The sequence below is a fragment of the Monodelphis domestica genome, chromosome 1, assembly GCF_027887165.1.
Source record: "Monodelphis domestica isolate mMonDom1 chromosome 1, mMonDom1.pri, whole genome shotgun sequence".
Classification (NCBI taxonomy): domain Eukaryota; kingdom Metazoa; phylum Chordata; class Mammalia; order Didelphimorphia; family Didelphidae; genus Monodelphis; species Monodelphis domestica.
The window spans coordinates 434,502,144-434,522,295 of NC_077227.1; the positions used below are offsets into that span (position 1 = coordinate 434,502,144).

Genomic DNA, 20,152 nt, shown 5'->3' on the forward strand with positions numbered 1-20,152 from the left:
ATCAGATTGACAAAGCGGACAAAAACATGAAATGAATTTTAAAGTTGCAGGAAAAAAGAATTCACTGATGCACTATTGGTGAAGCTATGAACTGCCCAACCATTCTGGAAAGCAATTTGGACTGATGTCAAAAAGTTACTAAACTATACATACCCTTTGACCTGGTATTATCACTACTAGGACTACTACCCTAAAAACAAATAATGAAAAAAAGGACCTACAAAAATGTTCAAAGTAGCTGATTTTGCACTGGCAAAGACTTAAAAACTAAGGGAGTAACCTTTAAGGAATAGCTAACCAAATTATAGCATATAAAGTTAACAATATCATTATATAATAAGAAATGACAAAAGGGATGATTTCAGAGAAACCTGGTAAGATTTGAATGAATTGATGCAAAGCAAAGAGAAAAAAATTAGGAGAATTTATACAATAATAGTAGCAATGTAAAAATTACTTTAAAACTCTGATCGGGGCATATAAGTGGCTCAGTAGATAAAGAGCCAAGCCTGAAGACAGGAGGTCTTAGGTTCAAATGTGGACTCAAGAGACTTGCCAGCTATGTGACCCTAGGCAAGTCATTTAACTCTAATCGCCTAGCCCATACCACTCTTCTCCTTAGAACCTATACCTAGTATCAATTCTAAGACAGAAGGTAGGGGTTTAAAAAAAGAACAACTTGGATCAATGCAATGACCAGCCAAGATTTCAGAGGCTTAATGAGGTCTACCCATAGTTGCTGACAGAACAATGAGGGACCCAAAATGCAGAATGAGATATACATTTTGGGGCATGACCAATATGGGGATTTGTTTTCCTTAACTGTGTATATTTCTTAAAAGGATTCCCTTTCCCCCATCCCTTTTTTAATGGGGGAATAAAGGAGGCAGTATTATATAAAATAAATGCTTATTAATTGAAAAAAGTTAATAAAAAGGAATATTTCTTGAGTTGAGTATGTAAAAAAAATGCCTACATAGAAAGAGGGAAATTTAGAGAAAGAATATAAATTGAGAATTTATTAAGTGAATAATTTTGTTTTAAAGTTTAATACAGGCAGAGTTATACATAGTACTACTCTGCTACATTAGGTTGACTCAATCATTTTTCTAAAACTAATTAAAAATTATGGCTAACATTCTAGAACTCTACAGAGTATAAAAATCATTGTCAATGGAGAAAGATAATGGTCACAGCACAAATATGATGGAGGGAAAAGGCAGTCTCATATATACCTTTGTTGAAGATGATTCCACTGGATTCCCTTCAGCTTTATTTACCAATGGTCTCTGCTGTTGTTTCTGAATTTCAGCTTCTGATCTAGCCATACTTAGAAACTCACTAATAGAATCTTCTTTCCTCTCTTCTTGTTCAGGTATATCCCACCTGGACGGCTTTCTTAGCTCTAAAAATTGATTGATACCAATAATAATAGTCATAGAAGTGAAATTCTACATCGAATAAATCATTTATTGTTCTTTATTTCATTATTATACTTTAAATAGTCTAGGAACATCAGAACAGAAGCTGATTTATAAATTTATAAATAATTCTAATTAAGTATGCAAGTCATTTGCTTTCTTAATATTATTTGTTTCAGTTTTCAAATTTGACCATTTATTAATATATTATTCATTATATTAATCAAATGATGCCCCACTCACTATTCCGACTGTGATTCTGCTGTGTCTTTTCATTTGATACTTGAGTTGTGGCTAATGTTGGGGACTCGGATATCGTTAAAAAGTTGAATACTGAATACTTATCACGTTTAACTTTTGGTAATCCAACTATGGTTGAACTAGAAGGAAAAAAAAGATGAACGTTCATTAACACTAGCTTTCAAATAAATTATCCTTAAATAATGTCCTTGATTCTTTTTATTTTGTCCTAATAGGCCCTACAAAAATCTGTATTACTTAAAGTAGTTCAATATTTTAAAGAACCACTTTTAATTAATTTAAAAAATATTCATCTGTAGGGCACATGAGGAGTATTTTCCAGAAGCAAGAGAGCTTTGAAAACTTTAAGCTGATCTTATATACTTAAAAGAAAAAAACAAACTATTCATAATAGAAACCTAAAGTTTTATATACAATCCTCTTTTTCTATTCTTCTATTTGTATACAAATGAAAATATTTATGGGTAGAATAAAAATAATTTTCAAAAGAATATTTCCTAATCATCATAAATGTCTATATTTAAATATTAAAGACATTACCAATAAAACAATACAAATATATTGGTTTAGCTGTATACCTTTTCTTACAATGCTTGTAACTAAATGCAAAGGATTGTATTGCTATAGGAAAATAAAAGTACATCAATAATATTTAATTGGAACAAAGAGCATAAAAGATGAATGATGTTATAATGTTAAAGGATTTATAATGAAAATTCTTTAATTTCTAAGGCTACTCGTAACAGGTAGCACACTAAAAGTGCACAAACATTTCAATGTAACGACAGAAGTTACTTTACTTTAATAATATGAAAAGTCTGTCCTGATGGAAAAAATCTGCCTTGAACCTTACTTTTATTGTAACAACTTACTCTGGGTAAGGATCAGGAATGTTAAATCTCTTACAAAGCAGTTTTTCAGGGTGCCATTCAAATTTATCTCTTGTGAGCTTTCCAAACATCTTCATCTTCACAGCAGATAGTTTGTCATCAACATCATTCTGTAAAAATTCAAATATTTTATTTTATCTCTGCCTTTGTACTGTCTTCTGCCTGGAACATTCTCCTGTATCATCACTACCTCCTGAAATGCTTGGTTTGTTTCAAATCTCAAGTTTGTGTACCATTTCTTACATGAAGACCTTTCTGATCCTCCTAGTTGCTAAGGCATTTCCCTCCTAGAACTGCCTTGTAGTCATCTTACATGAATTCTATATATATATGCATATCATCTCTCCCAAAAGAAGGTTAAGTTTTTTTTTATTAAAGAACTTATCTTACATCTTAAAATCAATACTTTATATTGGTTCTAAGGCAGAAGAGTGGTAAGGGCTAGGCAATGGAGGTTAAGTAACTTGCCCAGCATCACTGAGGCCAGATTTGAACTTAGGACCTTCAGTCTCTAGGCCTGGCTCTCTATTCACTGAACCACCCAGCTGCCCCCTTGAAGGTAAGTTCTGAGAGGGCAGGAGATGTTTCATTTTAGTCTTTGAAATAAGGAGGCACTTAACTCTGGTTAAGCAGTTATAAAAATATAATCTGATCAACTGAAGACATAAAAAGAGGAGGGACTTTTCCAAGAAATCTAGTTAAATAAATCTTTTACATTTCTATAAAGCATTTGACAATATACCATTTCAATAGTTTATGAAGTCTAACAGAGTTTCTGTTACCCCAGTTTATCAAGAACCTTTGACAACTGCAAATCAGTAATTCATTTGAAACACAGAGTAAAAAGTCTTCTAGAGGTGCTTAGATCTCATCTCCATCTGACTGATGAAGATGACAAATGCTGAAAGGGCTACAAGAAACTGGAATACCAGTACATGGTTGGTGGAACCATGAATTGGTTCAATCATTCTGAAAAGCAAATAGGAAGTAGACCGCCAAAGATACAAATTATACATATCTTTTGATCCAAATCTACTTAACTATAAGGCTTCTTACTCAAATAATCTATGGAAAATTAATACTGAATTGAGATTTTTTTGTGAAACAACTTTCTCCTTAGCTGCTGCCCCCATCGGATTCTAAGCTGAGGCTATAGTTTCTCCCCCAGGCTGTAAAGCTGAGTTAGGATCTCCCTTTTGTTTGGGTTTTGGAAGGAAAACAGGATTAGGGGCAGGGGTGAGCAGTCTGTTGGGTACCCAGAAAACTATAAGGTTAAGCAATTTACCCTCAGTCATTAGCTAGTGTGTCTGAGGCAAGACTAAGAACCTAAGCCTTCCTAATGGTAAGGCTATCCCATTATTTAGACATCACCTTAACCTGTGACTTACAACTTTAAAAATATTTTCCTGTAATATTTTAAATTAAACATTTACAGTTCAATAAGATTGTGATGGCAAACCTCTTGGTCTCTAGGAACTTCTACTTGGTCTGTGTCATCTTCCTGTTTAGCATGAGTAAATCTGGAAGATAACGATGAGCTAGAGGGCTTATATAGCAGAGCTGCTCGCACAAATTCATCACGTTCTCGTGCTCGTTCCCATTCAGTCATCCTAGGATCTAAACAACTTTCCAAAGCATCTATTGTATAGGATAGAGGAAACAATTTCATCATAAAAGTAAAGGACCTTTCATATACACCAAAATATTTACAGAGGCACTTTTCGTATTGGTAAAGAGCCAGAAACAAAACCAATGCACACTAATCAAGGCTATGATAGAAGAATGTGATCTTACAGTGCTAGAAAATATGGCAAATATGACAAATGATAAAATGTATATGAACTGATACAAAGTAAGGTTAAAAAGAAGCAGGAAAGTAATCTGTGTACCAATAAAAATTGATTTTTAAAAAATAAATGACAATAAAAATATTTAGTTCATAAGACCTAATATTTGAGTTAATTTATTTTTATGCCAATAAAAATCAAACAATGTTTCTGATATTTTTAATAGCAATATAAAATGTACCATAGCAATATTAAAAAAGCTCTAATTTTTAAGAAAGTATTTCAATAATAAACAAGCTCTAACTTCAAACAAGTCAGGAAAGTAAGGTAGAACTGCTCTCTCCACCACTATGACAGTTAAATTCTGCTGTATTTATTAAGGAAACTATTCATTTAAAATGTCAAAAAAGATTGGTTCCCACTATTAGGTGTTCAGAAATATTTTTTAAAATTTAGATTCCTTAGAAACCAAACTTTTCAGCCCACTGGTCTCTTCAATAAAACAGTAACATTTTATTACAGTTATAAACTCATGGCTCTTAAATAAACATATTAATAGTTAATGCCTTTTATGCAATAGGGTAGCAAAGAAATCTGTACCGTACAGTTTCATCTTTAATTTCTAACATTTGAAGGTACTCAAAGAGAAAAACTACCCATATTCACTGATGCTCTTGGACATAATAAATCATTGGCATACATGCACTATAAAAAGAACACTAAAAGTAATGTGTAAATCATTTTCACTGATTTTAAAAAGCTGCCCCTCTTGGATTTGGATAATTAACCAATACTACTACTCTTTCCTTTTCCTATATTAATGCTATTCAACCACATTTTTTTCCTCAAATCTGTTTCTAATCGCACTCCAGATCCACCTGCCACAAGTCCAACTCTTAGGTACAATGCTAGGCTTCCACCAGGGTTTGAATGATCCAAGATGGGTTAAACTTGGCTCAAAGGCAAATTTAGACTCACTACCAGTGGAATAAAAAATAAGACTTTTCTATTTAATCACATAAAAATTCACCCTACAGTGGCCTAGAATGAATAAAAAAAGTATGGTTAAAAAGATTATCACATTACCTTTCTGTCCTTCTTTAACATTGCCTAAGTACTTCTCATATCGTTTTTGTTTTTCTGGGTCTTTTGTAAAAGGTCTGAAATCACTGGATCTTCCGGCAGTTATATCCCCACTCAATAACATTTGCTTTGTGCATGGAATATCATCTGGAGAATGTGGCTGAAATCTGCTATTCCAAGCTTTCGGTACCAAAGCTTTGGCTTTTATTTCAGATGCTTTAAGGTCAGTTGCCCGTTTCATTTCACTTATTCTTTCTTTATCTTTCTGGGATAGAAACTCCAAGATAGATGTTGCTGAGCCTAAAGAAAAACAGTAAGCGTCTGAGAAGTATCAAATATTTGGATCTTTCTAAACTTTCTTGTACGTGTTTAATATCTTAAAATATTTTACAACTTAAAGTTAAAATTATTTAGGAGTTTAAAAGTTATTTATATTATTCAATTTGTTTTCATACTATCCCTGCGAATGAGATACAAGTCAGCTGTTGATATTCAAATTTTAGGGAATGGCAAACAATTGCAGTTAAGTAATTTAATATTAATTAAACAAGTTAATAATAGAAAATGGTACTTTGGGTCACCTTAAACCAAGTCAATGATGTCCCATACTTGGCTAAGCATGGCTTCAATATGCCCCTATGGCCCAGGCTACAACTCATCAGCCTGAATCAATGACAAAATCGATATCATGGGCACAAGACAGTATTCAAAAGAAGATCTTTATATCACAATCTCTTCAGTATTCCCCAACATCAAGTAAGGGATCTCATAAAACCAGGTTTCTGGACTACCCTTCTAAGTGGCAGAGAAGAACTATGACTTTTTTGCCAGGAGCCATCAAAGACCACGCTGTTTGACACGGTCACACATGGAAATCGGGAATTACAAAGCAGCCCCTAGGAAGGATGGAAACACCCACTGAAACCCCCCTAAGTGACTTTCTTTTATTAATATCCCCATATTATTGGAATTGCTATGATTATTATTCTTACTTAGACCCAGGAAAAACAGATGAGAACAACATGCTTGCAGGGTTAATACAGTTGTCCCACTCTGTCCCCCCAGAATATTACCAGGAGATCCCACTTACAAAATTAAACCTAAGGATTCTTATATACCCACTCAAATAGGACCCTCTTTTCTAGGCATAAAAACTTCTGACAAATCTATGCTCTGAATTCCCCAACCTATATCTGAGTCATATTGATTCTACCCTCTGACCCTGCACTTAGTAACAATGTTTTGTTGACTATCTCCTTAGGCTTTCACGTCTGTTGTTAGGTTCTATGGAAACATGTATGTTGAGAATGAAATTGTGTGCCAAGTAGATGTGTGGCCATAAGGGTATAAAATAAAGCCAAGTCTCAGCCAAGGCAGAACAGTTTCTCTGTGAAACCCTGTGCTGCAGGTTGAATACAAAAGTTGTCTCCCATTCATCATTATTTCGCCTAAGTCACCACACTCAGTCAAGAGGAATCCTGGGCTTCGCAGTCTGCAGATTGGCTTGAGAAATTTTTTAATGTTAGAAATGTGGTTATCAATCTAAGTAAATAAAACTAATTTTATCAATTTTAATGTTAGAAATGTGGTTATCAATCTAAGTAAATAAAACTAATTTATCAATTTTATCAATTACTAGTAGTTCTTAAGACCTGTCCTGAAAAACTTGCTTAAGATGAGCAATATCTGTAGAAACGTAGGAACACAAAAGAAAAACATACGATTGATCACATGGTTTGATGGGGATATGATTGGAGATTTTGCCTTTAAATGATCACTACTGCAAATATTAATAATATGGAAATAGGCTTTGAATAATGATACAAGTATAACACAATGGAAGTGCTTGTCAGTTCCAGGAGAGAGGAGGGAAGAGGGGTGGGAAAGAACATGAATTGTGTAACCATGGAAAAATATTGCTAATTAATTAATTAATTTTGAAAATAAAAATAAACAAATAGATACATATATACATATATAAAAGACAAGCAATACCTGAGCCAAAAACTGGATGGTACTAAACCCAACAAACTATTAGTAAATAAAAGAATATAATTGTATTGTCTTTATTAGCTGTATATCTATTTTTGGTAATTTGGTATGCAGCTCTGATATGTGGCATAAAAATGCCACTCAAGGAAAATACTTTTAACATGTTAGAAATACAAAATTATGTCTATTAAATGAGCAAAGAAGAAGATAATTAAACAAGTTACATGATGTTCACTAAAATGGTTTTGCTATACATACCTTGAATAGGAGTTTCTCCAAGCATTTCTCCCCTCTTAGATGCATTTAACTGATACCTGCTTTGTTTTAACATGTCACTCAATATTTTCCCAGTTGATTCTGACAGTGCTTGACATAAATGAGAATTTTCTGAGGTTGCATTTACAAAAGGTCTGAAATAATGGACTGGCCTATAATCCTTTGGCAATTCAGGTGGTGGGTAAATCTTTTAAAATAAATAGAAAATACATGTTAAAAAAAAAACTCATATCCTATCTTTCATATCAGGTAGTTAACATAAGTATGAACATATTACATTTAATTGTTAAAATTATAACCAGAAATCACAAATCTACAGATTGATACTAGTTAAAGCACTACTGTGCTTATAAAAATGAAAGCATTTATTAAAGAACCCAAAACAACTCAACTGTTCCTAACCCTGTGGTTTTTATTACTCCCTACTGTCCACTAAATATACTGTTGGAATGGATATTCGATATAAAATATACCAGCTCCTATGATCCACCAATCCTGGAACCACAACAAAGTTATCTCACTAAAATCTACAATTATTTGAAAGAGCTCAGTTAAACAATCCATGGCACAGTGGATAGAGCTCTGGGCCTGGAGTCAGGAAAGCAAAAGTTCAAATTTGGCCTCAGACATTATGTGATACTGGGTAAATCATTTAACCTCTGTTTGCCTCCGGTTTCTCAACTGTAAAACGGAGAGAATAATAGCACCTACCTCCCATAGTTGTTGCGAGGATCAAATGAGATAATATTTGTAAAAGCACTTAGCATAGAGCCTGGCATGTAGTAGGTGCTACATAAATGTTTATTCCCTTCCCCTGGTAGAAAAATAAAGTGTAGGAAAAATGCACATTATCTGAGTTATCAAATGGAGCTAGAAGGACAACACACTAAGTTAGACTCAATATTTATAGCGATCCTGGAGTCTTTTGAGGACTTGCCCCTAGACCTTGTTCTAGAGAACAGCAGGGTAGGAAAAGCTTCCTCCTTCCCTACCATCTGCCTTCTCCAATGCAGAGACACAGTAATGATACCACAGAAACATAGACCAATGGGAGAAATGTTTATATTCAGCTCAAAAGGGAAATTCAAGGACAACACTCCTAATCCCAAACAATTATGTAGATGGGTAGATATTGTGAATTTCCTAAGAAGTAGGATCCAAGCATTTGGTCTTCTAGCAGAAAAGGAGGATTTCCTAGGAGGCAGCTCAGTGGATTGAGAGCCAGACCCAGACATGGAAGGTCTTGGATCTGGCATCCAATACTTCCTAGCTTTATGACCCTGGGCAAGTCACTTAACCCCCATTGTCTAGCCCTTACCACTCTTCTGCCTTGGAGTACTGATTCCACAATAGAAGGTAAGGTTTAAAAAAATAATAATAATAATTCCTAGGTAGTATCTGCTTTGTGAGTAACCCCCAGTTCATTATTTCCTGAGCTTGAGAGTTTGGGAGTTAAACTTTCTAAAGAGATTTTCTGATAAATATAATCTCTGGATAAAAAGAGGGCAGTCTACAAGGCTCCTGCCCAGGGTTTGGTCTGGAAGAGCAAAACAATTTAAGTTACTTAAAAACACCAAATTCATTCAAAAGGGAGCTGCTTAGCTTGTTTCAAAGTATGCTCACCTTTTGGGGAAAATCTCAGCCACAGGGCTGTCTTACAAGCCCTGATGAGACTGTATAGGACTCTGTGAGAGAGACTTCCCAGAATGACAAAGGATTGCTCTAACAGCAATTCCAACTTCAGTTCCCTTTTGGAGATAGAGAAGATAGGAGTGGATGGAGTCAATGGGCTCTTTCAATGGCTTATGTTTCCTATTTGTTCAAAGGCTCTCATGAGATCTTTATATCTATGGGGTAAAATAAAAGCTGTCACACAACCAATAACCATACTATATAATGAGTACCTAGGACTTAGGGACCTTGTTTAGGACATTCTATTAATACAAACTATGCCATCACCATCACCGTCATTGTCATCATCAGTATAGTACCTTAATGTCTCAAAGAACCTTACAAATGTGATCTCACTTGATCCTCACAACAGCCCTGTAAGTTAAGTGTTATCCCCATTTTAGAGATCAGGAAACTAAGACTAACAGATGTGACTTGCCCAAGATCACATGGCTAGAAAGTGGACTTGAATTCAGGTTTTCATGACTCCAAATCTATTATCATATCCATGATGCCATCATGCCCTACCTAAATTTTATTTTAGAGGCTTTCCCAGAATAATCTAAGGTGGGGCAACAGGCCAAAGCAAGAGAACTGAACATTTGGGATCAGTCTCCCAGACCCATTGTTTGAGTGACAAGTTATATGGACATGTTGTTTCCTCAAATAGAAGGTGAGCTCCTTGAGGACAGAAACTGTTTTGTTGTCAGCTGATTATCTTCCTGGATGAGTGCAACAGAATGGCAATAAGCTGGGCTCAGAATTATAAGAGAAGAAGTCAAGCTGTGCTGCACCAGAGAAACTTCGCAGTGCCCTCAATGTTTCTAAGCTTCTTACTACCCTGAAAGCCAAATTTTTTAACACCAATATTTCCTCTGTGATGATATATAATTACAAATCTTGACACACCAGAATTTAAAAAGGATATAAAATTGCAAATAAACAAAAAGAAATAGAAAAACCCAAAGTAGCTGTGAATAAATTATGGTATATTATTACAAAGGATGCTTTGTTTTTAAGAAAGGACATAGAAGACCTTTTTGATCAGATAAAGAAGTGAGCCAGTCAAATAACAAGAATGAGAGAAAGCAAACAGACAGTTTACAGACAGCTATAGGCAGAAAGCTATCTTGGTATCTACAAAACACTTTCTCCTGTGCTCCCACCCAATCCCCTAATCAGAGGGCCAGGACATTGAGCTGATACAGTATAGAGTACTTATGGAAGGATACTGACAAAAATATATAGTATGCAAAGTGAGGGTGGGATTATAACCTGTACTGGCAGAAGAACCCAAAGCAATAAGATCAGACAGACTCAAAATATCAGATTATATACAGAACTATTTAAATTGGCTCACAAGGTTTCACATGCAAGAAAAGGATAGATTTAAATTCTATTTTTAATTCAAATAAGATTATAGTTTACTATGTTCAGCAAACAATGACTTTTATTAACTTTCCTCTTAAACTTAAAATGCAATTTTAAAAAAAATTTCAGTTATATACTTGAGGTGTACTTGAGCTAGTCTCATCTGCTATCTACATATGATGTGCCTATTTGGACCATAATATATCTCAAGATTAAAATAATTAAATCCAAATTTTAATGTGGGTTCTGATCATACTTTAATTTTTAATTTTAATATTGTTTTATTTTTGATCTGAGGTATTTTCATGTAAATAACTGACTTTACCTTTCTACTTCAAAATACAAAACTGAAATTCAGAATTCTCAACATTGATAGGCATTAATATATTAATAAAGAAATGACAAATTAGTTGAAATTAATTTTTAAAAAACAATTATTTTAAAATATCAGTTGTTCAACTTTGTCTGAATAAATAAATAAATAAATAAATAAATATATATATATATATATATATATATATATATATATATATATATATATATATATATAATTGAAAAGAGTCTGCATTTCCCCAATTTTCCTCCCAAAAGGTTTTAAACTACTTTGAAATTTGCTGTGAGCTCAGGGCCTGCCTTGCTCAAAGCTCCAGGGGTTCTCAGCCAGGTGTGACGGCAAAGGCAGAAATGAGTAATGGGAGATAGTTATGTGTTTGTCAGCCTGGGGCCAAGCTCTGCATAGAGGCCCAGGTTTGGTTTATACCCATTTTCTTGGCACACAGCTACATTATTCAGCATGCATGTTCGAATATAGATAATTGGGTAAGTGACATTAACTTTTGACAAATCGTTTGATTAACATTCTGTGATCATTTTATACACTTATACTGTTACTATTGATTCTGGCAGGATACACAAAGGTTTTGCAAAAGATAAATGATTTCATCACAGGTGGCATAACTAGAGGTCAGTTTTTTTATTAACCAGTGAGGGGCTTGAGCTTACAGACAATCAAAGAAAATCACATCATACTTTTAATAAAAATAGATAATCAATCAGAATTTCTAGATACAATCAACAACACTGCAACCAAGTTGAAGGATCAAAGGGGTGATAGAAGCACAACTAGTTTTAATATGAAACTAATCATTTTTCAGAGTTTCATTGGGGAGTTTTCCAAGATGGGTTCTGTTTGGTAAATCAAGTCACTCAGGCATGATGTACTAAGGTATATTGTACAAGCCTCTCCTTATGATGATTTATGTACTGGCTTAGGAGAATTTGTTTCTGTGAAAGGGAGGAGGGGATTTCTGGGTGCAGCTTTTGTTAGGAATTATATACCTAAGCAAAAGTTAACCCATGATAACCTTTTGGGTTTGGTTTTGTGAGTCTGATCTTTTGATGATATTTTGGGGGAATAGTATGCAAGTATTTTGCTCTCATATTACTTTTTCTGAGACTAGGGAAGAGGACAATAATCATATCAATTCCATTAGTAAGAGATGTTGATGATAGAAGTCACACAGAGGGGGCTTAGTGTTTCCATTCTGCCAAGGAGCCACTTTGTGATCTCCTGGCCTCCAGGTGTAACCATGTCAAGATATCTTGGCAGCAGAAGTTGAACCATGTAAAATCTAAATATTAAAACTAGCAAAGTGCTATAGAACCTACTTAGGTAGTTGATCCAAAGACAGTATTATCATCAACTGATAATTTGTTTTGTCTGACCCCTCTCCATATAAAAGATCTTAACAAGCAAAAAAAAAAGATGTAAACAGGAAGGGTAAAGGAAGAAACCTGCAATGGATCTTGAAAGGTAATGAGTACCAACTCCTGGAGGTCATTATTCAGAGAGCTATCTGATGATCATTCATCAAGGATGTTGTAAAGGGGACTTGATTCATGCTTCAAATAGGGGATTAAACTAGATAATCTCTGGGGGCTTTCCCAACTGTAGTTATCTTTGTAATTCCTTTGTTCTGGTAATTAATGAATAACTACACCAATAAGATAACAAATGCATTGAACTGTTCAAATCTACTTCCTTTCACCAAAAAAATTTAATTAAACTCACAAACTGCTCGTCACAGAGGGATATATATATTTTATTTTCTCTGTCAGATTTAAATCAATTCTTTTCAGTTTCTCTTTGTACAAAGAAACACTGGAGCAATTTTGTTTTTCTTCTAGACTTTAAAGACTGGAAATGTGATTTATTAATACCCCCAGGAAAGCCATGACTATTTACATGAATAATAAACATGAATAAAAAGCATTTATTTATTAAGAATTTCCCATGTGTGAAAAAGTATATTAAGTGCTGGGGGGTGAAAATACAAAAGCCCCCAAGATGTTTACAGCATAGTAGGAAACAAAACATATAATAAATTGCTAGTCAGGGAAGGGGATTTTGCTATGGGAAGTCACAAGAATGGTGAGGAAAGCCAGAAAGGATTTAATTGATGTACCCTTTCAGGAAGCAATAGCACCATTAACTTAATTACTGTTCAACAAGTGAAAAGTTACATGGGTATAAGGATAGGGTATGTGTGGGAGTTTAGCCAAAAAGATATAGGGCTCTAAATTGAGAGGATGGTAGAATCTAGTGAAGGGTTTAGTTTTTTTTTTTTAAAGGATGGGGAAAACTTGGGCATCTTTAGAGATAGTATGTGAAGAACCAAAAGAAGTGCAGCTAAGTGGATCCATGGATTGAGAGCCAGGCCTAGGAAGATCCTGAGTTCAAATCTGATCTAAGATACTTTCTAGCTATGTGATCCTGGGTAAGTCACAAACCCCAATTGTCTAGGCCTTACCTTGGAACTGATACTTTCTTTGATCCTAAGACAGAAATTAAGGGTTAAAGAAGAAGGAAAAAAATAACTGGTAGATAGGGTAAGAAAAAAGAATAGAGAGAAATGATGACTCAAAAGTCAGGAGAAGACAGGAGGGTTTCTAGGACAGTGGTACCTATGATGGTAATATGGAAGTTTGGAAGAGGAGAAAGAGAATGAATTCTATTTGTCAGATGAGTTTTGAATGCCTATAGGGATTCCATTTAGATTGTCTAGCTGGAAGCTAATGATGCAGGATCAGAACAGGAAGAGTTTAAGGCTAGATATGTAGACCTCAGAGTCAGTGGCATGAAAATGATAATTAAACCCATGGAAACTGGTATGGTTACCAAATGAGGGAGTTCAGGAAAAAAGAAGAGTGACTAAGTCAGAGCCTGAAAATGTACCCACAGTTAGTAAGAATGATATGAATGAGCAAAAGAGAGTAAGAACTGATCATGAACAGCTAAGTGGCACCATGAATAGAGCAGCCGACCTGGAGTAGGGAGGTCCTGGGTTCAAATCTGACCTCAAACACTTCCTAGCTGTGTGACCCTGGGCAAGTCACTTAAACCAGTTTGCCTAGCCCTTATTCTTCTGTCTTAAAGTTTTTACTAAGAGAGAAAATAGAGTTAAAAAAAAAAGAATTAATCAGAGAGGTAGAATATTATGAACTCAGATAAATGTGATAATTAGTAGTGGTTCCAAATGAATAATAATGAAATTTTATTCCAGTAGAAATAACAAGATTCCCTGACAGAAAGACCATAGTTTATATGTGCCAAGTGAGCCAAATCATTGCCCTCAATCACTTCAACTACCACCTCCCCTCTTACACTGTGAAGGAAACAGCTCTGAACACAAGAACCCCAGGGCTAGCAGTGGCTCCCTGGTATCCAGCCTTTTTTTCCAGCCTAGAGTGGGCAACTCTTGTGATTTATATGCAAGCTGTCAAATGTCTCTACAAGTGCTACAGACCTTACTTTCCCAGGGGCTATTGCAATTGTAGACTGAGGAAAGAAAGAAGTCCCTAGCACTTTCAAAAGGCTCAGCATGAAAGGATATGCTTTTATGAATGGAAATGACACTAAAGATGTGTCACCAGCAAACCTGCTGCTAAACCCTAAGGATCATTGGGCTTTTTTCCATATAATCCTGCAGCTGAACCCTTCCATATATAGTCTTTCCTAACAAGAATGGAAGCTCCTTGATTTTCTATTTTGATCTAAATGGTTTTGGAGTATGGGTACCGGATGATACATACTGCATCAATAACAGTTGTTATCTAAATGGCTTTAAATATTTCTGTTCTTTTTGGTCATATAAAAGAAGGTACTATGGAGAAGTGGATAAAGTGATTGCTGTAAGACAATATGCATCATAAAAATACTTTAAAAAAGACAGTCATATTCATTCAGGGGAAACACCATTTGGTACTTGCCCTCTCCAGCACCTTCATAATCTCTTCTTGAAAGTATTTTTGATATCCAGCAATCTATAGTCTTTGGGATCTTTCGTTTTTTTTGAATGCCATATTTTAAGACCTATCACACTCCATTCTCCTACTAGGAGGATAAAGCATTTAACTAAGGCTCTCAACTCATTTGTCTATCCACTTGAAATAATAAAGGAGCAGGCTATAATTTTAACACTGAAAATATCAGATGCTTAGCCAGGAAGTGAACCAGAATTCTTTTTCTTCAGACTCCTTGTTGCATGACTAGAAAGATGCTGAGAAACTCTGAATTTGAGCACAGTCCCTTTCACTTCCTGTTTTGAATGTGGACAAGTCCCTTTTCTTTTGTAAAACTCATTTTCTTTATCTGTAAAATGAGGAAAATATCTATAATAGAGACCTCATGTAAGGCTCAAATGAGATGTCAGCTATTATTATTCTACTGCCCCTAAAATTAAATCAAAATGAAGTTCTAGCTTATTTCTAAAATATTTCTCTGAACAAGAGGTATCAAGACATAAAAGAGAGCTGTCCCCTGAGACCTACTTGTAGTGTGACCCCAGGGAAATCCTTTAACCTCTCAGGCACTAGGCAACTTCCTAGGACTCTAAATTAGTCACTTGAAGTTCTACATAACAATGGAATCACAGACCCCATCCTTTCAAAAGAAAGAAGGGACCAAATTAAGTAATGGTTCAAAACACTTAAAGAGTTTCTATTAAAAGTAATTAATTGCTTTAATTATGAAGAATGGCTGTGGTTTACTGCCTGACTGTAATACAGGATGTAATTTCACTAACTGATGACTCATTGATTTACTATATGAATCTACTACTTTCTGAAAATTTAAGGGGATTTGAAGGTTTTTCCAACAGTCTTCCCATCCCAGGCTAATTCAGAGGTCTGAGGGCTAAAACTGGTTTTTAACATTTCTAACAGTTTTTTTGCATTTAAATAAAGTTTTCCTGTATTGTGTAAAAATAATCTTAACTCACTCAGCATTACAAAAGTAGGCACCCTTACAAAAAAGAACTTCTGAGCCTTAGTTTGCCAACCCTAGGTTTAAACTACAGCAGAACAAATCTTAAAAGGCAAAACTAATAGGGAAAAAAGTTTTGCTTACTTCCTTAGAAGATAAAGGGTTAGATGCTAGGGAAAAGCCATCCAAAATTTTGCCAACATACCGGTTATCTTTTTCTGATTCTGCAAAATGAAATGTTATTAATTTTAGAGACAAGCCATACTGTTTACAGTATTGTACCTTTCATTCAAATTATGCACCAATAAAGAACAAGAAAAAAGGTTTACATAATAAAGTTACAAAAGAAGTAGAACATAAATTCATCTCTCACACCTTTGTTGACTCAGTACCTGAGTGAAACAGCCCTAATTTTGCCAACATACCGGTTATCTTTTTCTGATTCTGCAAAATGAAATGTTATTAATTTTAGAGACAAGCTATACTGTTTACAGTATTGTACCTTTCATTCAAATTATGCACCAATAAAGAACAAGAAAAAAGGTTTACATAATAAAGTTACAAAAGAAGTAGAACATAAATCCATCTCTCACACCTTTGTTGACTCAGTACCTGAGTGAAACAGCCCTACACCACCCTAACTTATGCACACTATTCAGGCCGTATGTCTTGGTTTCTACATAGTTGAAAGGTCAACCAAAACAATGATGTGTTAAAACTTAAAATATCTAATTCAAAAAGTATTCAGTTCCTAAGTAAATAGGTACCTAAAAATATGACGTGAGTGAGATAAGTACAATTAAGAGCATAAGAACTGATTTTTAAAAAAAGTAATTTTTACTTTGAGATAGTCAATGCTAAAAATAGGTTTTAAAAAAACATATGGACTACCTGGGAGCTTCCTTAGCAACCATCTAAAGACAGTGTAATCAAATCAAATCTTTCTATGATCTAAGCAGAGGAAAACAATAAAAGGCACTTTTACCTTCTCAAATGAAATTCTAACAAGATAACCAAGAATTTAGTTATATATATATATATATATATATATATATATATACACCCACAGGAGTTGGGGTTTTTTTTACATCAAGGGTTCTTAACCTGGACTCCATGGATCCCAAACAGGTCTATGGATACATTTCAATGGAATACATGAATCTGGGTGAGGAAAAAAAAATCTTTATTTTCACTAACCTTTAGTTTCCTTTGTAATTCTATGTTTTGTTTTATCCATTTAAAAGCTCTATTCTGAAAAGGGGAACAGAGGCTTAGATAGTCTGCCAAAGGAGTACATGACACACAATAGATTAAGGGTGCTGTTTTAAAGTATAGTTTTATTTAGTGGCAAAGACCGTAAGTTAAAAACTATGCAAGGAGCAGCTAGGTGGTGCCTCAGACAGTCCTGGCTGTGTGACCCTGGGCAAGTCACCTTATTCCAAATGCTTAGCCCTTCTGGATTTTCTACTTTAGAACTAATATTTAGTGTTGATTCTAAGACAGAAGGTAAAGTTGTTTTTTTTTTTAAATAAAGGAGAATTTCCTAACTGGAAGATGATCATTTGTCTGGGATTCTGCAGAGGGAATGTATGTACTAAGTAAAAAGTCAGATTGAATGATTTCTAATTTTCCTTCTAGCTATAAGAATTAAAGATTCTAGAATGGGCACAAGTTCTTGAGGTCATCTAACTCCCAAAGATGAAAACAGAAAACTAATAATAGGACACTGGCCTCAAACTCTCAGAAATGAAATCTGAAGGTGTTAAGATCAGCCTACAAGAAACTATTTTCCCCTTTCTTATTCTTCCTGTACCAACTACTTCTAATTAATTATTCTCTCTCAAAAGTTCTGGATAAGCCACACTAGACCTGATTATTTTTTTTCCTGTTGCATATAAAAATCTGGAACAGGCCTGGGGAGCATATGTTAAAAGAGAAAAGCTTTCAACATCTCCAATGTCAAGTACTTTTTGCTGTTAGTGACTTGTATCTACTCTTCATTCTCATAACCTCATCTGATTTTTGATAGATGTACATATTGTTCAAGTTGTTGTTCAGTTGTTTTAGTCATACCAAACTCTTTTTTACCTCATTTAGGGTTTTCTTAAAAATCAGAGTAGTTTGCCATTTGCCTTGCCCATCTTATTTAAGAGATGAGGAAACTGAGGCCAACAGGGTAAAATGACTTTCCCAGGGTCACACAGCTAATAAGTGTCTGAGGCTAGATTTAAACTCAGGTCTTTTTTTAAAAAAACCCTTACCATCCACCTGAGAATCAATACTATGTATTGGTTCCAAGGCAGAAAAGTGGTAAGAGCTAAACAATGGAGGTCAAGTGACTTGCCCAGGGTCACATAGCTAGGAAGTATCTGAGGTCAGATTTGAACCTAGTACCTCCCATCTCTAGATCTGGCTCACAATTCACTGACACACCCAGCTGCCTCCTGAATTCAGGTCTTCTTATTCCAGGCCTGGTGCTCTACCTAGTTGCTCCTATTGTTAAAGTACATGGTTCTAACCTGGCACTCAGAACTGACCTTCCATACCAATACATGTTCTGGACTATTCACTTGATTCAAGATAACCTGGCTACATTGCATTCACTGGCCTCAGGCCCTAAGCCCCTCTCATGTCTCTAGCCCCTTCTGCCTTAGTTCTAATCTCACCTTCATTTTCAGCCCCTTACCCTTTACCACATATCATCCCAATGTTGATATCTAGTGCCCAAACCACATTTTTATTTATGATTAATAAAAGAATTACCATTTTCCTTATCTTGATATACTAAAGTTGTTGATCTATTTAACAATTACCTTTTCTGTTTTTATACTGTTTGGGTGCTGTCCAACCATAGAGTCCATCTCCAGGTTCCTCATCCTTCAAAATGGTATCATACTTTGATAATGTTTCAGTTGCATAGATATCATCATCTTCTTCTTCCAAAGCACCTACACCAAAAGCCTTATAAGAAAAAAAAAATTTAAGCTGGATCAATAGAGATTTGAGGCACATCTACACTGAAATATGAAAAGTAATTTTAAGTATTTAATTGCAGATACTTCACTACCGTTTATTTTACCAAGTAAAGGACTTAAACACTGTGGGGACATAAACAGGAGCCAGTGAATCACATTGAATCAATCACTTACACACACACACACACACACTTTTACACACACAGACTGACACTCTCCTCTCTCTCTCTCTCTCTCTCTCTCTCTCTCTCTCTCTCTCTCTCTCTCTCTCTCTCTCTCTCTCTCTCTCTCTCTCTCTCTCTCTCCCCCCCCCCCTCCCCTTCCCTCCTTCCCTCCCTCCCAGCAAACTATGGACCAGTTATCAATGGCAAAGGAGAAAAGGGAGATGCATGACCAATGTAGGTTAGGTAGAATACAGCTGATGAAGATATGAAACCAAAAAGGCTTAAATGAAAAACAATTTCCCTGTCCTTCATAAAGCCAGTCTTGACTATAAGAAACTGACTACTATTGATCCATCAATACCACCAAGTTGACAGATCACTACCCTTAAGTCAGGCACTCCCAAGACCAGGGAATGGTTCAGAAGGTGTCATGAAGAATGCAGCTATTATTGACTTTGTGGCATAGATACACCACTCTGGTATCCACTACTGCCAGCACCCTGGGTAGCTCATAGCATAGCTTAGTACAGAAAACTTCCTTATAACACAAGAGAACATCAGTATAGACACATAGGAAAACATACTCAAGAATGTCAAACCCCTGCAGCTATACTGTACTACTATAAAAAAATGTCTCATTGGACTATCTCTCCAACCCTTTTCAAAGGCCATTATAAGCTCAGCAGCCCCAGCATAATGGGCCAGCCTAGAACACTAGCTCTACTCTTCTTTGTCAGTCAAGGCATCTGCTGATTCTAGGCAGCCCTAACATCAGAGAAAGTGTTGCCCTGCTTGTTCCATATAGCACATTTCTTCTGTACATTCCTAATTACAGAGAAGATGAGTATAAGAAAAAGATTCACCTACCTACTGGTTACATAATAAGATTATGATTGAGAAGACTTTGATTGGCAACAATAGATTAAAGGGAATAACTTTTTCCCACCTCCCTTCAATATGAGAATTGAGCTAGTATACCTACCATCTTTTATTATATA

At 35.1% G+C, this 20,152-nt stretch overlaps 1 protein-coding gene across 2 annotated transcripts in view; it reads right to left on the reverse strand.

The window, feature by feature from the left end:
* GPATCH1 (G-patch domain containing 1) overlaps positions 1 to 20,152 on the reverse strand; it is a 59,020-nt gene that overhangs the window by 20,983 nt on the left and 17,885 nt on the right. The window contains exons 8-15 of one of the 2 annotated variants that reach the window (XM_001362467.4): positions 18,829 to 18,976; positions 16,160 to 16,239; positions 7,693 to 7,897; positions 5,446 to 5,742; positions 4,032 to 4,210; positions 2,555 to 2,682; positions 1,665 to 1,801; positions 1,236 to 1,405 (exon numbers count right to left, since the gene is read on the reverse strand). In XM_001362467.4, coding sequence (XP_001362504.2) covers positions 1,236 to 1,405; positions 1,665 to 1,801; positions 2,555 to 2,682; positions 4,032 to 4,210; positions 5,446 to 5,742; positions 7,693 to 7,897; positions 16,160 to 16,239; positions 18,829 to 18,976 — 1,344 coding nt within the window. Of the gene's footprint in view, positions 1 to 1,235; positions 1,406 to 1,664; positions 1,802 to 2,554; positions 2,683 to 4,031; positions 4,211 to 5,445; positions 5,764 to 7,692; positions 7,898 to 16,159; positions 16,240 to 18,828; positions 18,977 to 20,152 lie in introns of both variants that reach the window. The other variant, XM_056812203.1, reaches the window with a different exon arrangement.